Source organism: Haemorhous mexicanus, chromosome 9 (assembly GCF_027477595.1).
Source record: "Haemorhous mexicanus isolate bHaeMex1 chromosome 9, bHaeMex1.pri, whole genome shotgun sequence".
Lineage (NCBI taxonomy): Eukaryota > Metazoa > Chordata > Aves > Passeriformes > Fringillidae > Haemorhous > Haemorhous mexicanus.
In genome coordinates, this window is record NC_082349.1 from 29,936,855 (window position 1) to 29,964,589 (window position 27,735).

The following is a 27,735-nucleotide window of genomic DNA, read 5'->3' on the forward strand; positions in this document are numbered from 1 at the left end:
CAAAAACCAGCCTGGTTCTAAAAAATACAAACCACAGCGTGGTTGGAGAGGCTTTCAGGAGAAAATCTAAATTATTTACTACATCATGTAAATTAATTTCTAGCATCAAAGATCAGGCTGTCTCTTTTATCCCTTGAAAGTTTACAACTCCCCTAGGTTTTGGTAAGAATCCTTATTTTCAGCCCTCAACAGCTCTGTGAAGCTCTACACTTTTTTTTTGCAAATGGACTCAAAGATCTTAAGTATTTTCCAACCTAAGTGATTCTGTAAAAAAAAAAAAAAAAAAAATATTTTCAAACAAGTGAATAAAGAGTTCAAATAATTTATCAAAGGATTTCTGAAAGTAAAATTCTAGGTAATTACTCCTAGTAATTCTAAGAGGCTACAGGACATTTCCCCTTTTCCATTTCCAGGGCAGTGAAGGTTTCAGGCACAGCTGGAAGTCACAGGAGGATCATGAGGTTTTGGGGAAGCACAAGGTCTTTGTGGGACAGGGACAGACAAACTGGACCAGCAACTCCTAGGAACTCTGTTTGTTCCTGGAGGGAACCTCCCATGCTAAGCACACCTTTGGCAGGGACGCCCCAAATGCTGCCAGCGTGGGAAAGTCATCCCAAATCCAGCAAGGAAAGGCCAGCAAATGCCAGCCCTAAAGCTGCCACCTGTTGCACCACTCCTGGTGTGGGGCTGGCCAGAGCAGGAGGTGGATTTCTCAGCCCAAGAAACCGGTTCAACGTGTGCCACAGCCTTCCCAGCCCAGGCTGAGCGTGAGGAAAGCTGCTGGGATTGCAAAAGCTGCCTCTGCTGTTCCCATGCTGAGGAGGCACCTCTGCAAATGGGGTTTGTGCCCCTTCCCTGCCTTTGCTTGGGATGCTGGGCCACTGCCACCTTTGGGAAGTGCAGGGCAGGATGTGCTCTTTGCTTAAAATTTGGGGGATTCACAGAATTCACAGAATGACCAGGCTGGAAGAGACCTTCAAGATCATCGAGTCCAACTGTGAAAAATTTGTATTTTATGATTGGGGTTTTTCACAAATATTAAAATGAATATGTGTTATGTTAGAAAGTTATGCTGTATTAATTTTCTCAAGTAGTGTGTTAAATGTAGTTTTAGGACTCTCACTGAGATAGCAGCCACAGGACACCCAAATCTTTCAGAGAAAGAGAATTTATTGCTCCATTATCAGAAGAAATGAACTTCTTCCCGCTTTGCTCAGCCCTGAAGATGCTGTCAGGATTCAGAGGGAGAAGCTGACACTGCCCAGACAGAATCCTGTGTTTGAATGGGATTTATGCCTCATGGATGAGGTGTATGAATATGCAACAGGCTGTTGCTTTTAAGGCTTAATCCTCTGTTAAGGTGGGTCCTTTTTCAGGCTTATGTTGCCTGTAACTCTTTGTTTCTATTGTCTCATGTTGTCCTAATCCAAATTGTTATTACTCTAAATATATTGCTATTTCCATAACCATTTTATTATCATTAAACTTTTAAAATCAAAAAAAAAACAAACCCAAAAACAAGTGATTGACATTTTTCACACAACCAAACACCTCAACTAAACCCTGGCAGCCAGTGCCACATCCAGGCTTTGTTAAACACACCCAGGGATGGTGACTCCACCACCTCCCTGGGCAGCCATTCCAGAACTTTATCACCCTTTCTGTGAAAAACTTCTGGCCAAGCCTCTGCAACATCAGCCCAAGTGGGAGCAAGGCAGGGACACCCCTCTGCTGTGTGTATATGGATGGGGACATCTCCCAGTGCTCTGCAGGCACCATCCCTCTCCTGCCAGCTGCTGCAAGCCCAGGGCTGCCTGTGCTCAGCTCCTAAAGAGCCCAAATTTGAGAGAGGTGGGAATGAGGGATCCTCACCCGGGCATGGTCAACACCCAGGCCACACAGGGCTGTTCTCAGCGCACACAAGGCAGGAGGAAGGAAGCAGTGCCTGTGCCTCTGCAGGGCAGGAAGGGCAGCAGGAGCCAGGCAGACTGCCTGGGGCTCCCTCCTGCTTCCTCCCTCACTGCCCGGGAACACAGCCTGGCTGAGCCACTCCTGCAGGGACACAGCCCCACCGCGCCAAGGGGTTTGTGATTTGCTCCATGGAACTGGGGAAAGGAGGCTGGCTGGCTGGTTTATGTGAGGTTTTAAAGATTGCAAATCCTGTGAGAGGGAAGGAGTTTAGTCTCCTGGGTTTGGCATAAAGCACAAAATTTCTTCTCAACAGGAGTCTGACATGAACAACACTGCTGCAAACTGCAGGTGTGTGAGGAGATGGTGTTTGAATGCCTTACCTCACTTCCTCTCTGCATTGAGAAGGCTGCTTTTAGCTCTCTAAAATAAAATATTAATCCACAAACCCAAGGAATGGGACACAAACCACCTCCTGCACGGCGTTCCTGGTGGCACAGTGGTGCTAAGGACCATTATGGGAAGGTACTACCTGGGAAGATGTCACCACCTCTGTCCTTACAGGGCAGCCGAGTGCTGGGGTCGGCAATCCCGCATCCCTGTTCTCCCTGACGAGAGCACACTGGGAGTGCTGCAGGCAGCTCTGGGCTCTGAGGAAGGGGTGCCAAGGAGATGGAGCCAGACTCTGCTCCGGGGAGCCAACCACCAGGACATGGGAGGCAAGGGGCAGGATGTACAGCAAGTTCCACCTGAATAGAAGGAAAAACTTTTTCTCTGCAGGAGTGACCACGCCATGGAACAGATCGCCGGAGAGGTCGCGGAGTGTCCCCCACTGGAGAGGTGCCAGCCCCGTGTGGGCACAGCCCTGCGCCACGTGCTCTGGGGTGAGAGGGGAGGTGGCACCGCCGTGCTCCCTTCTCACCTGACCCTTCCTGGAGGTAACAGGGACACCGGGGCCCTGCGGGAAGAGCTGCGGGAGCTTTTCGGGAAGAACCGGGACATGGCCGCGACCCCACAGCGCGCCCAGGCACCAGCCCCGCCGCCGCCATGATGGGGTGACGTCACCGGGCGATGACACTCGGCCACGCCCCTCCCGGCGCGCGGCGGGGGCGTGGCCCGCAGAGGGCGTTGCGGAGGCGTGGCCCGATGGAGGGGGCGTGGCCTGGCGGCGGCCGTGGCGTGCGGCGGCGGCAGCGCCATGTCGATGGAGGACCCCTTCTTCGTGGTGAAGGGGTGAGCGCCGCGCTCCGCGGGCTCCGGGCCGCGCGGAGAGGGACGCGAAACGGGCCGGGGCCGCATCCGAGCGCGGAGAGGGAGGGCACGGCCGCCGCGCAGCTCGGGAGGCCCGCGGAGCGGGGGGCGAGCAGCGGGCGGGCGGGGGTCTGTGAGGGGGGGAAGATGGCGGCCGGGCCCCCGTGCTGCTGAGGGGTGAGCGCGGGCTCCGCCGGCTGTGCCGGCCCGGCCAGCGAGGCGCTGCGGGGAGGCGGGCAAGTGCCGGGCCGCGGCCGGGCCTCCCCGGGCTCTGTGAGGGGCCCTCGGCCTTGGGGACAGTGGGCAAAGCGGGGCTGGGGGCTCGGGGCTGGAAGGCGGGGGGACAGTGGGGAAAGGTGGAGAGGAGCAGGGAGCAGGCTGTGGGACAAACAATGGCCATGAGAGGAAGCCTGCAGAGAGGAGCCCGAACGCAGGGAAATACCAGCTAAAGGTGGCCAGAGGAAATTTTTCATCAATAGGGTGGAAGGAGCTCTGTTGGAGAGGGTGCAATGGAGGCCACAAAGATGATCTGGGGTCTGGAGCATCTCTCTGGTGAGGAGAGACTGGAGGAGCTGGGCCTGTTTAGTCCAGAGAAGACAGAGGGGATGTCATCAGTCCACATAAATATCTCTAAGCGTGTCAGGAGGATGGTGCCAGACCCTTTGCAGCAACAGGCCATAAACTAAAACACAAGAAGTTCCACCTCAAGGTGAGGAAGAACTTCTTTACAGTGGGGGTGGCAGAACACTGGAAAAGTCTTCCTAAGGGGTTGTGGAGTTTGCTGGAGACATTCCAAACCCGGTTGGAGGTATCCCTGTGTCCCCTGCTCTAGGTGACGGTGCCTTGACATGGGGTTTGGACTGGCTGATCCACAGAGATCCCTTCCAACCGCTGTGATTCTGTGAAAACTGCTCACTCACTAAACACTGCCCTCAGGCCACCTTCAGCTTGTGCTGGGGGCTGATCTTCTGCCCCTTGTCACAACGAAACAGCCCTGAGGAGCAGCACAGGGGCTCCTGGTGGGGTGTTTGGGAGAGCCATGCAAGAACAAAAGTGTGGGAAGGGAAACTGATGCAGCCAAGGAAAGTGAATCCCTTTACCAGGTTGAACGAAGAGGAAAGTGTAGGAGTTGCCATGGGTGGGGAGCAAACGTCCTGTCAAACTTTCCAAAGATGTTCCTGCAGCGTGTGGGGAAGGGCAGGGAGGGGAAAGGGGATGTGCTGCCGCTCCCACAGTTAATTATTACCTGGCAGGTCGGAGGGGCTGCTGGCGGTGTAGCCACCAGAACTGCTACTAGTTTGCTTTCCTGGTGTCTGTAGCTCCTCCCATCAGAGGACATCCAGCTCTGCTTTACATTCTTGCTGCTGGGGGCTTCCACAAGTGTGAAAAAAAAAACCCAAAAAACCAACAAACAAAACCAAAACTTGTGCTGGCAAGTAGAGGAGGGAATGAAGTTTTCCAGAGCCTCAGTGCAGGCTGCTGGCTTTAGGGCACTCAAGAGTGGCAGCCTCAGAGCTGTAGGAGGGACATGCATCAGAGTGCTGAGAAACTGTCTGAGTGCTGCAGACTGCAGCTTAGACAGCAGCTGGAGAACTTCAGGCCCTGGTGGAACTTAGAGAGCTGCAGTCCTGGCAGGACAGACATCAGTTCATCTGCCCTGGGCCTCCCCTGCTTTCCTTCACTGGGATGAAACATCTGACTGCTGTGTGCAAGCTCATGGTGGGCACCAGCACAGTCTGATCTCGCCTCCCTTCCCATTCCCAGCTCCCTGTGAACCTGGGGGAGCAGTTCACAGCTCGGGACTGCAGAGTTTGTAAATGCAGACAACCACACTGAGAGTCTGGGACCCAAATTTACAGACCTGCTTGCCCCAAAGCAAGCTGTCAGCAATGCCTTCCCCTGCTGTGAATGCCCTCGTCTCCAAAAGAGCTTAGAGCAGCAGAAAAGACTTGTGTTTCCTAAGCCAGCATAGTAGGCCTGTGTATTTTTTTAAAATGCTGAATTAAAATAAACAGTTCTGTATTCAACAATCTGCCTGGCTGTGTTGTGGGGACAGTTCCTGTAACTCTGTGTGCCCTGGGGGTGTCTTACATGAGTTGTTAAGGGCCTTGAGAGGAAAATTTTTGAGAGAAAAATGCAAAGCGTGGATTGCCAAAGAGCTGCCTTGTTCAGACCTTCTGCCCTGGCTTGCCTGGGTGACACTCAGCAGCTTCCCCTGAAGAAATATGTCCCTTCATGAACAACTTCATGCTGCAGTGAGATACAGGGCAAATCCTTATTTTATAAAATAAACACAAAGTTGTTGGAAGGAGAGATGTTTGGGAGGAAACTGTGGCATCCCTGCTCAGCTGGACACGGGGCTGTCCCAGTGTCACTGCTGCAGGGCAGCTGGTGATAATTCTTGGCTTCTCTTCACTCTCCTCCTGGCTGCAGGGAGGTGCAGAAAGCTGTGAACACTGCCCAGGGGCTCTTCCAGAGGTGGACAGAGCTCTTGCAAGATCCCTCCATCGCCACAAGAGAAGAAATCGACTGGACCACTAATGAGCTCAGGAACAACCTGCGGAGCATCGAGTGGGACCTGGAAGACCTGGATGAAACCATTAATATCCTTTTTGTGGCCTTTTGGGGGTAGTTGCAGTTCTCAGGTTGAACTAAATAGCCAAGTCCCAGTGCTTGTCACTCTGGAAAAATCAGGACTGCTTGGGATTGAATTTTGCATTCACATCGGCTTTTCTCAAATTGCAAATGAGAAATTAAGTCAAGGATTTTCCTTTTGCCTTTTTGTCTGCCTTTTTTTGCAAAGTATATTCTAAGGGGCTTTGTTCTAGAAACCCTATTGTGTTGTGTGAATCTGGATTTCTGCGGGGTCAGTTCATTCTCTAGGCTGCCTTCCAGAAATTCTCCTTTTCCCTTGTGTTCCTCTGAGTGCTCCTGAAAGCTCTGCACAGCACCACAGAACCCAAAAAACACGTGGAAAAGAGAAACCTCGCGTGTGTGCTTGCGCTGCACAGCGCATTCCGGCCATGTCTCCTGTTCCATCCAGCCTGCTGCTCTTTGCTAATCACATTTTGGGAGCAGGCACACCTCAGTGGCCCCTTGGCACCCTCAGGGTTTGTGTGTCCGTGTGTGTTCCCAGCCCTGCTTCCAGGGACTCCTTGACTCGGTGCCCAGGCATCGTGGAGGCAAACCCGCGGAAATTCAACCTCGATGCCACGGAGCTGGGCATCCGCAAAGCCTTCATCACCAGCACGCGCCAGGTGGTCAGGGTAAGGAACCTGTCCTTGGGCTCAGGGCCTGGGGAAGGCCTGGGGGGAACTGGTGACTAAAAAAGGAAATATTCAGGCTGTTCTGTGGTGCAATGGAGAGCAGAGAATAAACCTGCTACCTGCTGAGTCTCAGGCTTCCTCCTCTTCCCCGTGCGTTCCCTCCTTTTATGCTGCTGACCCTTGAAGTCTTCACACTGCTCTGGGAGCCTGTGGCAGCAGGAGGAAGAGTGAAGACACAGCTGCAGTGTAGAGCCTCCCTTCAGAGTTGAGGGAAATCTCAACAGTCCTGACCATTTGTAGCACTGGTTTTCAACAGGGAGACCACTTTGAACACTGAGAGGTGGTTAAAGCCTGCTGTTACTGGCATGGTGACTTCAGCTTCCTACCCCTGCAAAACAGTCCAAACAACCACTGGATTTATTTTTAACTTGAGGAAGATTTTTTTTAGTTTAAGCTTACACTTGAGAAGCAAAAAGGGGATTTTTACAACTTGGTGGTAACAAATAGAGAAGAAACATCTTTCCAAAAGCTTCACTGCCTGGTAACAAGCTGATAGTTAGGAAGTTTGCTGTCTATTAATAGCTACACTGAGTTTCTGCTGCCCCTCACGACTCTGATGTTCCTGCTCCACAGAATGCACTGGTGTGGCTGGCAGCAAGCCTGTTACCCTACCTGCAGTGCTGTGGTCTGGATGCAGTTCCTAAGGCTTGCTGCCTGGGAACTGATCCCAAAACCACACTGGCCCCAGGTAGCAGGCATGTGCTTACTGCCTTGTCCTCATTGTAGTTCACTCCCTAATGGGCAGGATCAGGCAAGCCTGCTCTTTGGTCCTCTTCTCCTGGCTGAAAAATGCTGGCTAATCCTTTTGGAGCAGTGTCTCCCACTGGGAAGTGAAATTTGTTAGTGGGCCTGTGCAGCTGACTTCCAGTTGCCAAGGGGAAATTTGTGATGTGCTACAGCCAGTGAGAATTAACCAGGTGGGATGTGGTGGTGCTCTTTGGTGATGTGTTGCACAGCTCTGAACAGCAAAACACATCTGAATCCTCTGGTGGATCAGCCTCTGCCAGATGACGTTGGCTACTTGGTAATTTATGAAATCTAGGTTATGTTACATTGTACTGGGGAGACTTCTGTGGTTAGTGACCTTCTGCAGGAGCTCCACAGCAAAAATTAATCGGTAGGAGAGAACATTGACACAGTCAGAGAGGATGGCCACAGGACAGGAACCTTCTACTATGGAAAATAAAACCAGATGCAGTTGGGAATAAAGCACAGGGGGTTACAGGCTCCAAGGCCTTGACAAACACTTCCTTACATTCTGTCAACAGGAACATTCATTTATTCACAAATCAACGTGGTTCTGGTTGTAGTGGAGAAAAATGAGTAGTAAATGAGGAATATTCTCAAAATATCCCAATGCTGTTGATTCCAGTATTAGTATTCATTAGCATTCATTAGTGTTCATTAGTATAATAATGAAACTTTCTACACTGTGTTTCCAGACTCTTCAAAAGTGTGGGTTTTCAAAGAAAATCTCCCTTCCCTCTTTCCCCCTTGTAGAAGCCTTGCTGGGTATAAACAGCCCTGTAGCATCCTGAATTTGCCTGTCACCTCAAATCCAATGCTCACATGCTCCTTCTTTTGTTGAATGAACAGGACATGAAGGATCAGATGTCAAACTCTTCCATGCAAGCACTGGCTGAAAGGAAAAACAGGCAGGTGAGAACCAGAAACGGGCAATGTATTTCTGCTACAATGTCTGTCCTGTCTGGAGTCCCTCCCCTTACAAACCTCGGGTGTGGGAAGGGGCTCCCACGCTGCAGCCAGGCTGGGTTTGAGCTGTGTCCATTTGGCTGCCCTGGGAGAGCTGGTTCTCACAGGCTGCCAGCCTCTCCCAAGCCTCTCTCAGAGCAGTAAGTCAGCACTCACCATCTGTCTCTGTCTTCAGAGCTGGTTGTTTACAACTGTCAGCATTGCACCATCCCATGGAAAGGGAAATCTCCCTCCTCCTCCTCCTCCCTGGGGGGAGGCAGCTCAGAATCCATGTCAATGAATGTAATCCTGCACTCTGCTGGATTTAGGAGCCAAGATGGTGCAATATCCTTTCATGCAGCTGCTTCTCGTAATAGCCGTGTAAGAAGATGGAAGGAGCTCCAGGAGTCTGCTGTTGTCTGCACTTGTAATCTAAGGAATAGAAATAGATGCAGCTTGTGCTGCTTCCTGACTGATGGAGAGGCTGTAAGGAGATACTGGAGCTGACTTCCAGACCCACTCCAGTAAAAGCTGATGTGTGCTTCCTACAGTTAATTGTCTGTACTGCATCAGCCTTACCACAGGTGGCAAAAACAACAAACTGAGAAGCACGGGACTCATTCCTGAGCTTGTCACAGGGTTAATTAATGTGCTTGGCAAACACTCCCAGCAACAAAGTCCCTGACACCCTTGCTCAAACAAGTCTGTAGCTTTCCCTGCAATTTGCTGCTTTCCTTTGCATAAGGTTCCTGATAGCTGCAGGAGACCATATGGCCCAGCTCATGCGGTGACATCTGGTCAGGAAGGCTGACTTCCCCTTGCTGCCTTCCTCTTCCTTCCCAGCTGCTCACCTTCACTCCAGCAAGGCTTGTGCTGGGCTTTGTGTCTGAGGAGCTGGCCAGCAGTGCCCTGGCCCTCACAGCCCAGGCTGGCAATCAGGGCCTTTCTATTGAAGCTGCAGGCAAAGCTAGTACACTGCATTAATTAAAAAGGAGCTGCCCTTGCCACAGACTGGAGGGACCAGGGTTTTGCTCAGTGTCTTGGGGGCAGAAAAGCCAGATGTCCTGCTGGCTTCCTGCATGGTCAGTCTGTCAGCTTTCCTCACCCTTCCTTGAACCTTATAAGTGAGATGAACCATAGACACTCTCTGGTTTTCAGCCTGACAGAGCAGCTTGGTCATTGTCTTGCTGTTCTTCACAAGTACTCGTCCTGCCCACAACCAGGAGCTGCAGGATGGTCTCATTACAAGTCAGCCTGGCTTCCACACTGGAGGGCAGAGTCCCTAACCCTTCCCTAGTGCTGCAGGGTGCAGTTCCTCACATGCAGGTCATGTTCATTTTCCAGCATCTGTAGCTTGGGTTATTCCCCTTTCAGGGGCCAGACATATTTGGCTGGAAAGCTGCTTCTCTGCAGGCTTTGCAGGGCTTCTCTGTTCAGGTTGTAGGCAGGTAGCAAGAGTGACTTTGCATGCTGGCAGCTGAAGAGCCTGCTGGAGAGATAGGCAGCCTGGATCATAGAACATAAGCATACAGCACTGCTCTGGTTATAGATTGCATTATTTTACTGTCAGCTCAACTGGTTAAGTACTTTATCCAGACCCTCTTAAGCCCCTGTCATTAGCAGCATAGTGCTCAGATGGAGCTGTACATCTGTTAACATAATATGCCCAGACACTTCCCAGCTCACATGTCCTAGCACACAGTGCTGCCTCTTGAGCAGGCCTCTGCCAGTGCTTTGTGCTGTGCAGGCCTCCTGCACACACTGTCAGTCGGCCACACTCCAGCTCTCCTGCTGCTGGAGAGGCATCTCTGCAATTCCAGGCTGCAGAGACTTCCCAGGCTGGAATTTTGGCTCTGTCTTGGTTTAGTTCATGACAGCACTTTGGCTGAGTAGCAGCAGAGCAGGAGGAGGGGGATGCTGTGTGAGTGTGTACATGAGCGTTGCCTTGTCTGCCTTCCCACCTCACCCTGTAGAAGGACTGTGAGCAGACACAAGGGTGTTGCTAAGAGCTCTCTGCATCTGTTCAGGCACTCCTGGGAGACAGTGGGAGTCAGAGTTGGAGCTCTGGACCTGACAAATACAGCCGTCTGGACCGGGAGCTGCAATTAGCAAATTCACATTTCATCGAGGAGCAGCAAGCTCAACAACAGGTAAGGCAGCTGGCATCACAGACTAAATAGCTTTGCTTGCCAAATGGGTGCCAGGGGGGCTGGTCCGGCTCCAGGAGCCTGACAGTCCTCCTCTTTGCCTGTGGCATGTGTCTGTGCCTGCATTTCCTGTGCAGCACAGCTTCGGGTGATCTCGGCACAGGGTTTTTAACCCTGGAGGCCTGGGGCTTCTGCTGTGTTTAGGAGGCAGCTGGCACAATCTGAAAGATGTAGCACACTAAGATTTAATCGTGCAAGGATTGCTGAAATCCTTGGAAGAGTAGAAACACTGCAAAAAGAAAAGGGCCCATTTGTCTTATGCAACTTCCCCTGGTTAAAAAATGTTTGGTGTTGTTTGTGTGCATCCCCCATCAGAACAGGCTGGGAGCAGGAGCACGCGCCTGCTTCCTTTTCCTGCTTTTGTCACCATGAGATTAGTGAGAAGGGCTGTGGGAGGCCTTGGGAGAACCCCTGGTGAGGCACTTCCCAGCTGCACTTCCCAGCTGACAGGGGAGTTTGCCTGGAGAAGTGCCCAGGCCAGGCACAGCCTGGAGAACTGCAGGGCCTTGACACAGGCGGTGACTTGGAGGTGGCAAACTCTGCTAAAGCTCCTGACCCGTGCTGCCACCTCGGCTTCCAGACACGTTTTACCTCCTGACTCCAGGGGGATAAAGAGCTTCAGAAATAGGTAACTAGGGTAAGGCTAATCCTTAGCGTGACTGTGCCCTGAAAATGACTTAAAACAGCAGCAGACTTATTCCTTTGGCACATTCAGAGCCAGGCTGGCTATTTTTAGCTGTAGAAGCTGCAACAGCCTTCTGCTTGCATTAACCCTGTGTTAGCTGCAGCACATTCCAGGTGGTGTTTCCCAGGCATCAGTGTGCCTCCCTGGCCTGCTCACCTTGCCAAGGTTTTGATGACCAGCCCTTGGAGCTTTCCAAAGTCTCTTCAGCTGCGCATGCAGCATGGATGAGCTGAGGCTGGATTTGCAGGGATGTCTGGAGGCTGCAGCCTGCTGTGCCATGGGGATGCCATGGCGCGGAGACTTTCCCCTGGTTGTCTCCTCTCCAGCATTTCTTAGGAATGTAGTCCTCATTCCTGGTGGCTTAGGTCTGAGCCCAGGCCTCACAGCTGATGTTGGCTGAGCAGCAAGTGCCTGTCCACTGGATGGACTGTCTCCAAGCCAGCTGCAGGCAGCAGATCTGTAATTGCCCGTTTCTCTTCTCTTTGGCCCCAGCTGATTGTGGAGCAGCAGGATGAGCAGTTGGAGCTGGTCTCTGGCAGCATCGGGGTGCTGAAGAACATGTCCCAGCGCATTGGCGGGGAGCTGGAAGAGCAGGCAGTGTAAGTGTGAGACATGGTGGCAAAAACCTGGCACAGGGCTGGCTGCAGCGTGGCTGGATGTCCTCACACACCTATCTCTGCCTCTGCTAGAGCCTGGAATTCACTGATCCCTCAGGCAGCCTCTCCCTGCCAGCCTGTGGAAAGCATTTTGTACTGCAGTCTGCAAGGATCCAACTGCAACCTCCTTCCTTTAGAAGCCTGCATCTAGGGCAGGCTTAACTGCCATGCCACCTTACCTTTTCTCCTCTCCTTTTCACATGCTCCCCCTCAGGCAACTAGCAGATAAGGGAGAGAGGTACTGTGCAATGCAGATGCTGGCCACCTCTCCACTCTGCAGGGTTTTGTGCTGCCCCTGGACAGCTGCTGGGGCCAGGAGCTCTCAGCTGTGCCCTGAAACACACAGCACAGAGCTGCTCTTCATCACTGAAGTTAAAAATAACCCTCACCCACGCAAAGGGTTAAAGGGCAGCTCACCAAGTCATTTTGCTTCCATCCATTTACATATAAATTAGATTTCTTTCCCAGTTCTTGTCCTTTGCAAACAAGTTCCCAGTTGTGCAGGCTAACAGCTATGCTTCCAGAAAGGCTTGAAGGGTTCAAGCCTAAAACCCCTCCTTGTTTGGCTGGTAGGAGTCTGGAGGGCCATGTCCCTTGTGAAGTGATTTCATCTTGGATGGAGAGGAGGAGCTTTCAACCTCCCTCCTGTGTGAGGTTGTGCAGCATGAGAATACTCTGCTCTCACAGAGATTGGTGTGGTGTGTCTGTTTCTAGATCATCACACAAGCCATCAGTGCTTGCGAGATTAGCTCATAACTACCACAGTGAGGTTTTCCCCACTGAATGAAGGTTTTACAAGTGCCCTGGCACTCCAAATGAAGGAGTCTGTCCTTTTAAATTCATTAAGCTTTAAAGTCCCTCTGGCTGGAGACAGTTGGATTAGTACCTTGACTCTGGATGTGCCCTGGCATTGACAAAGCACGGATTCAGGAAGGCTTTCAGATTCATTACAGTCACTGTGTGGAGGAAGTAAAAGGGTAACTTCCGTGCAGAGCTTGAAAAGCACCTTAAAAGCAACTGCAGGTCTCATTCCCACTTGATGCATGACTGAAACAAGATTTTAGTTTAAACTGCAAGCCCTGAACAAGAAAAGGGATTTAAAGTCCAAGCTGACATGTAGATGCTAATCACAGATTATAAATGAGACTTTCCTTTTGTAAGGAGGAAGCCCCTCCCCCACTCCTCACCTTGCAGATGTGTGTAGAGTTCAGCCACAAACACCCAGGAGGATCAGTCTGGCAGGAATCCCGAGTTACTTCCCACCAAAGCAGAGCTGCTGTTTCAGCAGGGTTTTTTCCCTCCCTTGGGTGCTTCCAGGAGAGGAGGCCACATTCATTTTGCCTGCCAAGGTGTAGTTCTCTGCTCACATCAGTGTTTTGATCCACATTTGTGAGCATGGTGCAGAATCCCCAAGGGATGTGCCACGTGCTGACCAGTGCCCTGCTTCTGTGTCCTCAGGATGCTGGATGACTTCTCCCACGAGTTGGACAGCACTCAGTCGCGCCTTGATAACGTCATGAAGAAGCTCGCCAAAGTGTCTCACATGACGAGTGGTAGGTCCTGGGAAGGGGGATCCAGTCCTGGAAATGGACAGACAAGCCCTTGGATCTTCAGGCTGGGACATTGTGCTCCCACCCACCCAGCCAAGGGGAGGGAGCAGCTCTCAGTTCTTGAAAGAAGGGGAAGGTTTCCAAGCCCGGCAGCTGCTCCTGCCCAGACACTGCTCTGCTGCCTGTCCCCTCCCTTTGTTTTATTTACAGATGCCTTTCTGTTTATGCTGCTACTGCTGGGAAAATCCCCCTCTAGCTGGTAGGAGGGGAAGCTCTGCAGCCTCCTGCTCTGCTGTGCTTTCCCGGGCTGCCTGTGGAACAAAAGCTGTCAAGGTGCCATTAAACACCGGCCACCACCGTGTGTGGCTTGCCCCTCACCAGAACGCCTGCAGCAATCCCCTTCCCAAATCCCACCTGCCCTGGGGCTGCTGGTGCCTGCAGGCTGTGGTCGGTCACATCTCTCTCAGCTGGTAGAGGAAAGAGCTGAATTCTGTGCTGAGCCCACAGAAAAGTCCTTATAAGGCTGTGCCTGAAGCCGGGGGGCCGCGGGCAGAGCAAACAGGAAGCCTGGCCTGGCTGCCGGGAAGTCCCGCGCTGAGGCTGCCTCTGAGCCTGGCACCGTGCCCAGCCAGCACCTCCTCCAGCACCCCTCTCCCCTGGGTGCTCGGGACCTTGGGAAAGCAGCAGCCTGTCAGGAGGAAAAGCATTCCTGCTCTGCAGGATTAGGCTGTCCGAGGGATTTACGAGGTAGTGGGAATACAGCCCCAGAGAGACCACTTGGAGTGCTGACAGTGCACTTTGGGTCAGCAGTAGCTCAGCAGCAGCACAAACACGGGTGAACCCTGTCTCTGCTCTTTCCTCTGGGAAAACCCGTGGATCTCTGCAGAGTGTTTCTGAGTGTAGTGAAAGGGCTGGAATTTCTGCTGGAATCTCCTATTCCAGGGAGAGTGGGAGGGCTCTTTCTGGGGTAGCTGCTGTGCCTAAGAGTTGAGGGGATGCCAGCGGCACTGTCCCCACTGCTACACCATCTCGTGAGGCGCACAGCAGCTCTCAGAGGTGATGTGGTGTTGAGCCAATGGGGTGTGAAGATGTCCAGGGAAACCTGATTCCTGGCCCTGTCCTAAGGGAAGCCGCCACAATTTCTTCCTGGCAGAGCTCCTCAGGGCACCTTTCACCGGATCCCTTCTTGTTCCTCTGGCAAACAGATTGCTCTATGAATGAGCAGCAAACACAGCAGCTCTCTGCTTGTTCCTCCCAATTGCTTTTGAGACAGCTTTTCAAAGCTGTTTGAACTTGGTTGGGAAGAAGCCTCAGAATTCCCACAGCTGTTCCCAAACTCCTCCAGTGTATCCTGAGGAGAATCCTCACTGTAGTATTCAGTCCCACAGCTTTTCTCCCACAGGAGCTGTTGTTTTGGCTTTTTGTGGCTTAAGCTTGAATTCGGTTCCTAGCAGAACCAAATTTTCCTTCTCCACTATAGCAGGAAGACTGATGCTTCCATTTCTTTCCAGATCGACGGCAGTGGTGTGCAATTGTTGTCCTCTTCGTCATCTTGCTAGTGGTGCTCATCCTGTTTTTTGTCCTGTGATGACAAAAACTGAACTTCCTGGGACGCCCCCTCCCCGCCCCCTCGCCCCGGCAGCGCGGGGAAATGAAACTCTGCCCATTTCCGTCCGCCCACAGAGATCCCCGGCAGGAACACCCGCACGCAGCTCTCACCATCCTCCTGCAAGGACTGCGGCTCGGCTGCGCCGGCATCTCCCCTGGCCCCGGGGAGAGGGGGTGGAGCGCTGGGGCTGCCTCCGCCCCTGCTGCGGTGCAGCCTGGACCTGGGCTCCGGCTCTGGATCCATGGAGCCGGAGGGGGACCTGACCCCGCGCTTCCACCCGCTGCAGGTAGGAGCCGGTGGACACAGAGCAGCGAGCCCTGGGGAGGATGGGACGGGGTGAGGAGTTACTGAATTCACTGAGCATTGCAAACTGCGTTGCCAGTGCCAGCCTCAAGCATTACTGGGAAGGGTGAAACCCCCCAAGCCACAGCGAGGGGAGCCCTGGCCCTGCTCCCTGTGCCCCTCCCTGCCTCCTGTGGGCGGGCTCTGTAGCACCAATTCACTGCCGAGAGAGCACGGTGAGTCCTACCAGAGCTTTCCTGCCCCCTACCTGGGCAGAGGGCAGAGCTGTAGGGCCTCGTGTCCTGCCATCGGCCACCCAGGCCCCGTCAGACACCCCAGAGCCTCAAACCTGAGGTGCTGCACACCGAGCGCTGGCAATCAGCTGTGAGCCAGAGAGGGAGAGTCTTGAAGCTTTTAAACTTGCCTCCCTCATTATACAGGCCTCTAAAGCTCATTGACTGATGCTTTCTTTGCCCTTGTATAACTGAGTCACTGCTTCTGTTTAACAGCTGCTTCCCTTTGGCAAGTGATTTGCCATGTCTGAAATAACTTATTTTTTTTAAGAAAAAAAAAACTTTAAAGATTTTTTTGATGACCATTAGAGCCACGTTCTCTGTGGGTGCACGGCACACATGACCAGAGGAACAGTGCTCAGTGATGTATTTTAAGTGTACATGAACTTGTAAATAGGATGTCTTAATTTTTCCCAACCGCTATTTTTGGACACCTCCGTTGTAAGCAACCAAAAGGCAGGAGATTCAAAGCAAGATCATGTTTCCATATTCCTTCCCAGCCCTTTTGTTACCTCCCAGTTGTTTGTCACTCCAGTTGTCTCAGTCAGATTCCCTACAGGGAATGTGGAGTAGCCAGGTGGGCAGTACCAAAAATGTGAAAAAAGCTCACCTGGGCAGTATCACTGCAGAGGAACAGGCAGAGGGACCGTGCTGCAAGCACCAGTTGTGGGGTAGGGGGTGACTCTTGAGGAAAGCAAAAACTCTTTCTTACTCCAGCCTGCTCCCATATTTTAAGTTGCAAACATGAAAAGACTCAGCAGAGCCTGGCTTATGGCTCCCAGATGGGGCTGGGGGAGGAAGTTAATTGGCACTGACGCAAAGACTTCTGCTGAAATTGCAAATCACCCCCAAAATCATCCTTCCCCCGCCTTAGAATCTTGCCACCGGACGGCTTTACCTCCGGAACTGAACACTCCTCCCCCTCCCGGCTTCGCGGCTCCCTCCGAGGTCTGCGTGGCCCCCCTGTCCCTCCCGCAGGCGCTGGATGCACAGCCGGCGGCTCGGTGCCTTCCGCAGCCGGGCGGGGCCGGACGGAGCCTCCCCGCCCGCCCGGCTGCTCGTCAGTAACGCACACGTGGTGCTTCGGCGCCCACCCGCACTCACCAGTCGAGTGGCTCCTTATCCTTGCAGAGCATCCCTGCAGGGCACAGGTGGTGTCTGCTTTCCCAGGCTGGCTGTAGCAGTCTGTGCCACTCACTCGGTGGGTCTGTAGCTCTCCAGGAGCAGGTTCCCAGGAGCACGGGTCTGGGCAGGGAGCAGAGCTCGCTGCTGGCTGCTGTTTGCACACCTCTGATCCCCGTGTTACTTCCAGCGTGTTTGTGCATCCTTCGGGAATGACTCCCATGTAGGAGCACTCCTTTGGTAGTCCAGGGGGTGGCCCAGCTGCTGACATCACCACAAGCCACCCGAGTGTCTCTGGTCCCTTTCCCCATGTACATTTGCTTTTCTGTCGCTGGTGGTGCCCTTCCCTTGAACACTAAATAAAGGTGCAGCAGCATAGGTCTCCGCTCCTCCTTGCCTGACTCATGCTCCCGGGACAAACTTGGGGTCTCCTGGCACCAGGGAGGGGGAAAGGCTCTCCCACCAGCATTTGCCAGGCATCACCATCCTGGTTTTTGAGGCATAAGCAGCATCTGCAGTTTCTGGGGTCACCTCAGCATTGTGGGCAGCTGTACCCAGATGTGGGGATGCTGCAGACAGCTGTACCCAGATGTGGAGCACCACCGTGCAGAGGGCAGCCATTGCTGCTGGAGACACTCCAAGGATGTGTTTTGCCTTCCATGGCTGGAAAAAAGAACCCCTCAAAATCTCCAAGGAGCCCTGCAGGTGGCTGAGCCCCCCCGCCTACCTGCCCAGGGCCCCCCAGCACCACAGCATGGTCAGGAGGCGGCTGGTGGAGCAGCAGGGCCATGGGAAAACAAGTAGCAAAGGCCCCATGGCCACAAGCACCACCCCAGCCCCTCCATGCCACAAGCCAAGGGCACTGTTTAGTTATTGCAGAGATGTATTTTTGGGTTTCAGTTTGAAATAATTTTAAAAAACCTCACCAGCCATCCAGCACAAGGTGGCAGCGCTGGCAGAAAGCCCTCTGTCTCCCAGGGTCACGGAGATAGGGTGTCCCCATGCTGGTCACCCCAGTGCCCAGCAGGACAGACCCACCCAGCTCTGTTGGGGCCAGGCTGTCCCCTGTCCCTCACACCTGGGCAGCTCCTGGAGACTCTGGGAGGTCCTTGGTCCCACACTCTCTCCCAGGGGGACAAGGAAAGCCACTGCAGTGGAGCCAGGCAGGTCATGGCGCTGCGAGGCAGCTTGGTCCATGCCATGCCATTCTGCAGCATCCTGGGACGTGAGTGGGACATCATCCTTCTCCCATCACTGGGACATCCTTCTCCCATCACTGGGACATCCTCCTCCTCTGGCAGGAGCCGTGCCGGGGCTAGCGTGGCGCGGGGCGGTGCCGCAGCACGCGCAGGGACAGGCTGTCGGCCCGCAGCAGCAGCTGCCGGAGCTGGGCCAGCCCCAGCCCCGAGACGGCGGCGCCGTTCACCTGCAGGATCTCGTCCCCCACGCCCAGGAGCCCCGCGTAGAGCTTGGCCGTGCCAGCATCCGCCATCTCCTGCACGTAGATACCTGCGGAGGGAACGGGCGTGGGTGAGAGCCCAGGGGCTGCACAGAGACCAACCTGCCATAAACGGCCTTTGGTGTGGGCTCAGTGTCCCGAGCTGATGGACACACGGGAATGTGCGCAGCCAAAGCCACGCATGGCGGCATCCCCCCTCCTACATCTCCTCAGCAGCAATGGAGCAACCCCCTGCACCCGTGCCCAAGCTCGCCCCTGGAGTGGGACGGGAGCCCACTGGAGGGATGACAGTGTGCCAAAGCTTTGGGATATCCCACAGTACCTGTGTCGGGCCGGCCATGTCCGGAGGTGACGGAGAAGCCGAAGGCGCCGTGGGGGGGTCGCTGCAGCTCCAGCTGGCTGGTGCCATCAGGGAACACCTGGACCACGCGCCCCACCGCGCGCAGCTGGCCGGGCGCCCCAATGTCCTCCACGCTCAGCGAGCGCTGCGGCCCTGAGCCCCCCTTCCTGTGGGGAGAGGGAACACGGCTGAGTGCGGACTAGGGAAGCTGCCACAGCCCCTGGCAGCACTGAGCTACCACAGCATGCCAGAACAGCCTCCTGGGCACCGCAGGGATGTGCCAGGCCCCATCCTACCTGTCAGCCGTGGTCTGGGGCAGAAGGTAGGCACTGGCACGAGGTGCCTTCCCCAGCTGGGGATGCAGGCTCTGGATAGAGGCAGCTTTTTGGGGCTGGCAGAAGGGTGACACCTGGGGAGAAACACCTGGCTGAGATGGGGACAAACACTGTGCAGCACTGCAGTGCTTCACCCACTGATGTGCGGAGGGAGTGGAGGAACTGGGACATCCCGCCCCTGTGGAGCACTCCCCAGCTCACTGCTGAGGAGGGAGGAGCATATCTGCTCTTCCAGTACCACCCTCTCTCCCTCCTTCCACTTCCCAGCTGGCTCTGAGCTTTTCAAACGCAGCAGGTTTGGGTGGCATATCCCCCCGTGCCCCCTCCAGGACTGCCCGAGCCACAAATCCATCCTCAGGAACACTTCATCCCAGCCCAGCATCCTTCCCCTTGTGCCACCCCAGACTCCTCATGGGCACCCACCACATGTCCAAGCTCACCAGCTGCAGGGACTGCAGGGACGGTGACTTCTTGACGCCGGGGCTGCCCTGCGGGGAGCCGCCGGGGGCCGGGAGCTGCTCCATGCTGTAGCAGCGGAAGCGGCCCAGGCGCTGCTTGGTGCTCTGGCTCAGGCTGCACAGGAGCTTCTTCAGCCCCGACGCCGAAGCGCTGCTGCCCTTGCGGCTCACTGGCCGCCCCGGCTCCCTGGGTGGAGGAGGAGAGGCGTGGCGGTCACACACTGAGTGTCTGCAGGACCTGCAGCTGCCTCTGGCTGGGGGTGCATCCTACACTCGCCTTGGCAGCCTCGAGAGCTGCAGCACGGTGAGATCGGGGTGCACACGGTGAGATCGGGGTGCACACGGTGAGATCGGGGGCAGCCGCCTCCCCGCAGCAGTGACCCAGCACACACAAGTTGGTCACTACCCAGAGTGACCTGAAGGGCTCCCTCCTTGTTTTCTCCGTTATTTCAGGGGTTTAACACATCTCAGAAGTCCCCGGCTCTGCCCCAAGGGATCACATCCTGCCAACGGGTCAGAGGACCCAGCACCACCTTGGAACTCTCCTGCCAGGCTGACATGCAGTGCCAGGCACAGGGCTGGCAGGACTGCACTTGGAAAGCCCCTAGGCAGCAGATTTTCCTCAATAGGGAAGAACCCGACACCAGCGAAACACCTCTGTCACATCTGCTCCAACATCCCTGGCAGAACCAGATGTGGGGAAATGCAGCTCCCCCGAACTCACAGCAACACACGGGCACATTTTAACTCCCATATTGTGGTTTCTGGGAGGTTTGTGGAGCCAGGGAGCTCAACCCAGCAGCATCCTGCAGTGCCCAGGAGGGATGCCAGGGCTGCCCGTGCTCACTCACCCGTGTGCAGCACTCCCGGCCGGGTGCTGCTGTGGCTGCGCCTCCGACATCCCGGCACCTTCCCCGGCAGGATGAGCAGCCTCCGGGGGCACGGTAGTGACTGGGCTGCCAGAGGGCTGTAACAGTGTCCCTGCAACCACAGAGACACAGTCACACCCCTGTTTCATTGGGGACTCCCCAGCACCCCATGCGTGCGTCTCTTACCTCTGCCTGCCCCCGGGGCATCCTGCCCGTGGGTGTTGTTGCAATTGTTGGTGGACAAGGCACGGAGGGGGCTCCCCGGGAGCCACCGGGGGCTGCAGGGACTCCGTCGCTCGGCCGGCCCCGCCGTGCCCCCGGGCTGCGGTGGGGCTGCGCTGCCAGCATCGGGCTCCGGGCCCCGGACTCCTTGGCTCGGCGCCTGGCGGCTGCCGCTGGAGAACAGCGCTTTCCTGCAAGGCACCTGGGCGCAGGCCTTCTTGGTAGGAGGGGGTGCAGGGACGTGGGTGCCTGGGATGGGGGTGCTGGTCGTCAGCTGCGAGGAAGGCTCCAGGGGCTCACTGGGCTGCTGCGGAGGGCGAGCTGTGTTCCCCACTCCCTTGCTGCTGCCCCCCGGAGGTCGATGGGGTTCCCCATCTTCCCGGCTGCTGGTTCGTCCCGGTGGTGGGGGGCAAACAGGCCCCGGACCCGAGTCACCATCCTCGGGGCCGCCGCTGGCCACACACGTCCCCTTCCTGGCCCTCGGCTCAGGCTGCGGGGCAGCGCGGGGAGTTCTGTGCCCGCGAGTGCGGGGGTCCCGGTGCCCCCGCAGGTGGGGGCTGCGGGGTCCGGCCTCCTCGCTGTCCGTCCGGCAGCCGTCGGAGGTGTCGGTGCTCTCCAGGGCCGAGTCCACCTCGTCGATATAGGTGACATCCCCGATGTAGGTCTCCTTGATCTTCTCGGTGTGGATGCGCTGCCGGGAGGGCAGGATCCACAGCGGCGACCCTCCTGGGCCCAGAGGCCTGATTTTAGGCTCTGTCTGGGCAGCGCTCGGCCCTCTGCTATCCCCTGGGACGCTTCTTTGTGCCGCAGGGCTACTTTTGGCCAGGTCGGGGGCAGGTTGCGCGTCCGTGCCCCGGCCGGCGGCAGCACCAAGGAAGGAGCCGCAGGCGCTGCACTTGCCCCCGGCCACGAGGTCGCCACCGCGGGCTTTGGGCTGGCCGGCGCCGTCCCCCGGCTGCCTGCTGCCGGCCGGCTCCGGCGAGGCGATGGCCGAGCCCAGCGCCCGCCGGTGCCGCAGCTGCAGCCGCTCCAGGTACCGCACCTCGGCGTCCCGGGCCGACTCGTCCTCGAAGCGGACGCGGGACGGGGACGGTCCCCGCGGCCGCCGCGGCCGCCCGCAGCTCGACTCCCCGCTGGACGAGTCGCTCAGGCTCCCGCCGTCCCGCGGGGCGACGCTCGGCCTCCCGCCGGGCTCCCTGCCATGGGGACAGACAGACGGACGCCCTGCAGGCGAGCTGCTCGGCAACCCTGGGAAAGCAGGGCGGGAGGGGGAAAACCCAGTGCAAAAGGAGGAAAGTGCAAAACCCAGCGCAAGGAGGGAAGTCCGCCCGGTGCTCCCCGGCTGTGCACGGCCCTGCTTCCCTCCAGCCCGAAGGTGAAATCCGGAGAGGCTCCGGCACCTCCCTGCTGCCACGGCTCGACCTCCATCGCCCCTTCCCTGCCCGAGGTGTGTGGTTAATCATTCCGGGAACACCACATCGCACATGACCTGGCGAGACGCCGCTGTGGTCCAGCCTCCAGCAGCGAGTCTAGCCCAGGAAAACATTCCCCATCAGCGGGGAAACGCCATCCTCCCAGCACTGATACTTCCGAGCGATCACAAACCACAATTAACTCCCAAACGCCTCCCGAACACGGCGCTGAGAAGAGGCCGGGCACATCCTGGGTATGAGGCTGCGGCTCAGCCCCCGGCTCCGCACGCCTGCCCGCACACATGTGCCCGCTCCAAACCCCGTGTGGATGTGCCCCAAACCCGGCTGCGGGCCGGGGAACACCGTGGGGCAGGGAGGTGGCACTGACCTGGGCTGCGGGCCGGGAGACACCGTGGGGCAGGGAGGTGGCACTGACCTGGGCTGCGGGACGGCGCTGGGCAGCAGGAGGATGTCGTGGCTGGCGCGCAGCGGGTTCGTGCGGGCCTTCATGCGGGCGCGCTGCAGCAGCTGCTTGGCCTGCTCGTGCCGCGGGCTCAGCTCCAGCTCCTGCCCGGCCACAAAGGCCCTGCGGCCCCGCAGCGGGCAGCGGGATTAGGAAAAAATAACAGGGATTAGAGGTGCTTTAACAGTGACGGCGAGTCTGCCCTGCCCAGGGAAAGCGGGGCTTGGCCGCCACTCGGGGGCGGGCTGGCGGCCACGCCGGGGGATGGCCCGTAGGGCACCCCGCACCCCCGGTGTGCCAGGTGAGACTTTGGGGCGGGCTCAGCACCCACCCAGCTCTGGCACAGGCTCGGCCGAGCCATTGCTCTATGCCACGGGCATCCCGGAGCTAGACAGGGAAACGGGGGCAGGCACCACTTCCCATCCCTGCCAGTGTAAATCCCGCGGCGGTGGGGAGGCAGGGAGGTTTGGGGCGGCCCCCTGACCTGATTGTCTTGCTGCCTTCCCTTCCCTTGCAGGGGGTCTTTCCCCACAACCCCAGCCCCCTCTGAGTGCAGGGTGAGGGACCTGACAGCTCTCCCTGCTGCACCACTGCCTTCCTGGTTGGCCATGGCCCTAATCCTCCTGATTAAAATAATCAGCTCAGGCAGCCTCCTCGGGAAGCCTGGCCTTAACCTCTTCAGTGCAGCACGGTGGGCACACGCTGCCCCCCCAGCAGCACCACGGGAGGCCCAGACCTCCCCCAGGCTTTGGCTGCCCTGCCCACAGGAGGTGCTGCATCCCTGCTCTGCCTTGCACCCCCATCGCTGATCCAGCTGCCAGAGCAGAGCAGAGGCAGTGACCACGAGACTGGGGGGGGGCTTTCCCCACTCACTGTGCTGCCCTTTGCACCCCCAGCCTCTCACCTGCCTATGCCACCTCCTTATTTTTAGTCCATACCTGTAAGGTTTTTCATTAGCCCAACAAGATTACACAATCCTGCCACCTCGATCCTCTTAAGCACCTGGAGCAAATTTCTGTCCCATCCTCTTCCCCAGTTCCCTTCCTGCCCCGGCGTCCTGGCAGGGATGTCCTGAGCTCAGACACCAGGGGACACCCAGCTCCTGTCCCTTGTCCCTCTGAAGCATCGCTGGGGCCCAGCCACACTCCCTCACCAGCTGCCGCACAGCCCTTCCCTGGAGCTGCCTCAGCAGGTGCATTTAAAATACAAGACTGGGGAGTGGGAAATTTCTGCCACGCTGGGACTGACCTACCTGCAGCCCTCAGCGTCCTGCAGCGAAACCCCCGAGTCCCAGTCCCCATCGCTCGCTGGCACCTCTGAAATGCAGGACAGGACAAGGCATTAGCCTGGTTGGATGGCAGCCCCCATCCTCTTGATAGCACCCCCATATAATCCCATCCCACCACCCTCCACAGGGCTCTCCCAGATATTTGCCTCTGGGAGATCCCAAAGGAGTGGAAGGTGGGGCAACAGCACCTGGCTGTAGGTGTGGGACTATGGGGATGGGGGCATGGGGTCATTGGGGCAGATTCTATCAAAAGAGAAATTTATTCTCTGTTCTGGCGGCAGCTTGCAAAGGGACAGTGATGCCCACAGACCTGGTGTGTCCCCAAAATTTTCTTGCTCTTGCTTCCAGCAGTGAAATTCCTCACCAGGACACCAGAGGGGACTGACAGGTATCACCCATGAGCACCTCCTACATGCCAGTGCAGGGGATGGGGCAGCCCTGGGGTGTGAGGCAGCAGGGAGCTGCACCTGCAGCGTGGCAGGCTGGCCCTGAGGACTCCCGTCATCCCAAAGGTTTTCCGTCCCACTTCCCCCAGCTGTCCTGAGCGAGCCACCACCTTCCCAGAACACCCACCGGGAGCGGCAAGGCCCAGCACCTCCTGCAGCAGCCGCCGGTTCCTCTCCACCCGCTCAGCCAGCGAGAGCCTCTCCCAGCTCTCGGCCAGGGGGGCGGGCACGGATGGACGCCCCCGGTCCCGCCGCGGGCTCCGGGCCTCTTCATCCAGGGAGGGTCTCTCGTGGAGGGAGGCACAGTGCCAGGACCTGCCACCCTTGTCCGGGGGCAGCTCGGGGCCGCCCGGCACATCTTCCCTGGCTGCCGGGACCCTCCAGAGCCCCGGGGTGCCGCCGCGGGCTGCGGGGGCGCTGCCAGGCTCGGGCTCGCCGCCGTCCAGCAGCCCGTCCGTCAGGTAGGTGCGGAGCTGAACCCGCGGCTCCACCTCCGCCTTCCCCCGCCGGGGCCGCGGCTTCTTGGGCGAGGGGCGCTCGGGGGCAGCCGCGGGGGTCCCGGGCCGCCCGGCCCGCTTCTCCTTCAGCGCCTTCACCTTGCCCTCCAGGACGGCGTGGGGGCCGCGGGCGGGCTCGGGGCGCTCCGGCGGGGCAGGGCTGCGGCCGCCCTGCGGGTGCTGCTTGGGGGGCCGCGGCAGGCGCCGAGCCTCAGCGGGAGGGCTCCCCTCCATGATTCCTGCGGGGATAAAACCCAGGGAATGACCCCTGCACTGCCCTCGCCCACCCACAAAGGGCATCACCCCACCTGCCCTGGGGGGTAAACGCACGCAATGCCACCGGCGTGTGGCTGGAGAGGAAGGGGTCACGGAGGTGACACAGCACGAGGCCACCCATCCACCCCGAGCACCGACACTCTGCCAGCATCACTGGGGAGCAGCGGGGAATGGGGCAGCAATGAGGGATCGGTGGCTCCCCAAAACGGGTGGCCAGGGGCTGTGCAGCGCCAGTGCCCACCCACACTGTTCCGGGTGCCCGGGGGCACCCCGCAAGAAGGCCCGGAGGGAACTGACACATCCCGAGCTAAACCCGGGCCCCAAACCTCCGCGGAACACAAATCCCTCCCGTCGACAACTCGCCGAAGATGCCACCAGCCAGAGCCACCCCCTGCTCCGCCCCGGCCCCCGGGGCCACACGTGGCACTCGTCCTGCGCCCGCCTCGCCGGCCCGGTGGCACCGAGGAGCCGCTGCCCTCCTGCACCCCGCCGGGAGCATCCCGTCCCATCTCGTCCCCGTGGTGGCCCTGGAGGAGCCTCCCCCGTGGCCGGGGCTGCAGGAGCATCCCCGTGGCACCCCCCGGGCCCCATCGCCGCCCCGCAGCCCCTCACTGCCCCGGGCTGAGCGGGACGGGGCCACGGGCGGGATGCGAGGGCTGTCCTTACCCCCGGAGCGGCATCGGGAGAGGGCTGGGAAGAAGGAGAAAGAAAGCGGAAGAAGGGAAGGAAGCAGGGGAGGGAAAAAAAGAAATTAAAAAAAAAAAAAAGGCCAAACCAGCAAATCCCAGCCCCTCCAGCCGAGCCCGAGCTCAACCGCTTGGCTGGGCTGTGGGGCCTTGGCTGGCCCTGCCTCCGGTCCCGGCCGCCGCCGCCTCCTCCTCCTCCTCCTCCTCCTCCTCCTCTTCGCGCGCCCGGCCAAAGCCGGCCCGGGACCGCCCGGTCCCCGCAGGGCCACCACGGCCACCGCCACGCTGGGGACAGGGCCTGACCCCGCGCTGCCCCCCAGGGAACGCCACAGGAGGGAAACCCAGCGGTCCGGGAGGGAGGGATCCTGCCCTGGCCCTCCCTCAGAAACGTCCTTTGTGTGGGCTGTGGAGCGAAGCCGGGCGCTGCCCCGCGGCCGGGGGGGCTGTCCCGCATGTCCCCGCGGCCGGGGGGGCTGTCCCGCATGTCCCCGCGGCACGGGGCCCGCCGGCTCTCGGCGCCTTCCTGCGAGCATCACACGTTTGCAGCTGTGCTCAATTCTCCTGCTTCCCTGAGGCCAAATCCTGCTTGGACCCACAGCGAGCCAGGGCCGTGGCATTTCCAGGCGGGAGGGCGGTGGGAGCCGAGCTGGGTGCATCCGTACACATCCCTACCCCCAAACCCGGCATGCCACACGTGCCTGCCCGCCGCACACCGACACCCCCATCCTGCCCCCTCCCCCGAGGTCCCCCCACGCAGGACGAGGGTCCCGGGTGGGCAGCGCTTACCTGCAGGTGCCAGGGCTGCCGTCCCGGGGGCACCGGGGCTCTGAGGGGGCCCAGGGCGTCCCGGCCCCGCTCCGGCTGCCGCTTTAAGCTGTGGCTTTTGATATTCGTGATTGGTTTCATAATCCCGATCAAAAGGAAATCACCAGGATTATGAAATTGTTTTAATCCTCCTGGCTCTGGCCGCACCGGCCCCTGCCAGCACGAGCAGCAAGAAATCACTTTTATCTTCTTAAAATGTCCCCAGCCACCCCGGTGGCCCTGGGCTTCTCATCACAGCCAAACCTGAGCCCAAGGGCTTCCTTCCCCACGGGTGGCTCCATGGGGGACAGACTGAGCATCTTCACGTGGCTGCTTGCAGGCAGGAAGGGCCAGCTGAGAGCTCTGTGTGGAAGAGCCCAGGGCAGAGGAACCCCCCTCACCCTGTTCCCCAGCATTGTGTCCAACCTCCCCTGTGACACCAGGACCCATCCTTACCTGCAGGCCATTCCAGAAAGGGATCCTGGCTCCTTTGCCTGGGCTCTGGAGGTGACACACGCCCGGGAGATGTCCCCATGGAGCTGGGGTGAGGTGCCAAGGCAAGGGCAGCAGGAGGGCTCCTGCCACCAGCCAGGCTCCTGTCACCAGCCAGGAATGCCAGCAGGGAGCCGTGGCTGGGATTAAACCTCCGGGAAGTGGCTGCTGTGAGCAGCAACAGGCTTAGAGTGATTTCAAGGCTCTGGGCTCTCTTCTGGAGGGAGATTGATTGCAAGAGGCAACGAAGAGATTTAAAGAGCAAAATAAAAGCACAGACCCCAAACAACCCAGGGCTGGGCTGCTCAGCCTCTGGTCACGCACTGTGCTGGCAGGACACCACCTTGGACTGGGGATCAGCTGCAGAGAGGCAACCAAAGGCTCCCAAAAGGACCACGAGCCTTTGGCCAGCACAGCACAGTCTGGGCAGGAGCCTTCCTCCAGCACCAGCCCCTGGCATGTGGGGTGTGAGCTGGGCTGGTGCTGAGGGAAACGTGGGCTGCTTTCTGTGAGCCCCTCCAACCCCTCTGCAGACATCTCCCTCCTCCAAGCACCTCCACCTCCTCCCAGGACAGGGATGTCCTCCACCTCCAGCGACATCCCACAGCTCCCAAGAGAGCAGGAGAAGCAGGAGCCAATGCTCCGTGGGTGGACGCAGCACAGGGGTGGGACTTGGGAAGACACACACACAGACCAGGGACAAAAGAGCCATCAGATCATTGGAAAACAAAGAGCTTGTAATAATGAAAAAAAGACAGATTTTGTAACCAATCACTTTTTCCTTTGAAAAAACACAATCACAGTAACTTTGCTGTATACAACCACCTAGAAACTATGAAACAGTATCACATTGTGCAGTATTTTTTTTTTTTAAACCTACTTATCAAGAAGGGAATTCCACACTTCAAAAATTATATCCATTTGGGGAGGAAGGAGGAGGAGACAGCTAATAGCGCAGTCACAGATACATCATGAGTCCAAGCAAGCGGCAATTCTTTGTCCTCACCTTTTCCACTGAGCCAAAACAGAAGAGTGGAGAAGGGGATAGCAAAAGAGAAAGGAGAGGGGAAGAAAGAAAGCACCCACAGAGGACTAATCACACTCCAT

The 27,735-nt window shown here is 57.5% G+C and overlaps 3 protein-coding genes across 3 annotated transcripts; 1 reads left to right on the forward strand and 2 right to left on the reverse strand.

Annotated features, from left to right (window-relative positions):
- Nucleotides 1–3,009: 3,009 nt before the first annotated feature.
- Nucleotides 3,010–16,959, forward strand: STX6 (syntaxin 6). The gene is made up of 8 exons (XM_059854747.1): nt 3,010–3,141; nt 5,593–5,762; nt 6,331–6,425; nt 8,082–8,144; nt 10,205–10,327; nt 11,562–11,668; nt 13,184–13,278; nt 14,787–16,959. Exons 1-8 carry the CDS (start codon nt 3,107–3,109, stop codon nt 14,861–14,863), a joined length of 765 nt encoding a protein of 254 aa, XP_059710730.1. The 5' UTR covers nt 3,010–3,106; the 3' UTR covers nt 14,864–16,959.
- A 487-nt stretch (nt 16,960–17,446) lies between these two features.
- Nucleotides 17,447–25,473, reverse strand: KIAA1614 (KIAA1614 ortholog). Its single transcript, XM_059854745.1, has 9 exons — nt 24,001–25,473; nt 23,392–23,455; nt 22,113–22,262; nt 20,229–21,460; nt 20,025–20,154; nt 19,156–19,360; nt 18,677–18,789; nt 18,363–18,547; nt 17,447–18,090 (listed from the first exon to the last, which is right to left on the reverse strand). The coding sequence occupies exons 1-9, from the start codon at nt 24,668–24,670 to the stop codon at nt 17,897–17,899; spliced, it is 2,943 nt and encodes a 980-aa protein (XP_059710728.1). The 5' UTR covers nt 24,671–25,473; the 3' UTR covers nt 17,447–17,896.
- Nucleotides 25,474–26,458: 985 nt separating this feature from the next.
- Nucleotides 26,459–27,316, reverse strand: LOC132331414 (uncharacterized). Its single transcript, XM_059854855.1, is given in 3 exon segments — nt 26,459–26,499; nt 26,593–26,938; nt 26,941–27,316. Coding segments are annotated over 3 exon segments (675 nt in total). The 5' UTR covers nt 27,229–27,316.
- Nucleotides 27,317–27,735: the final 419 nt, after the last annotated feature.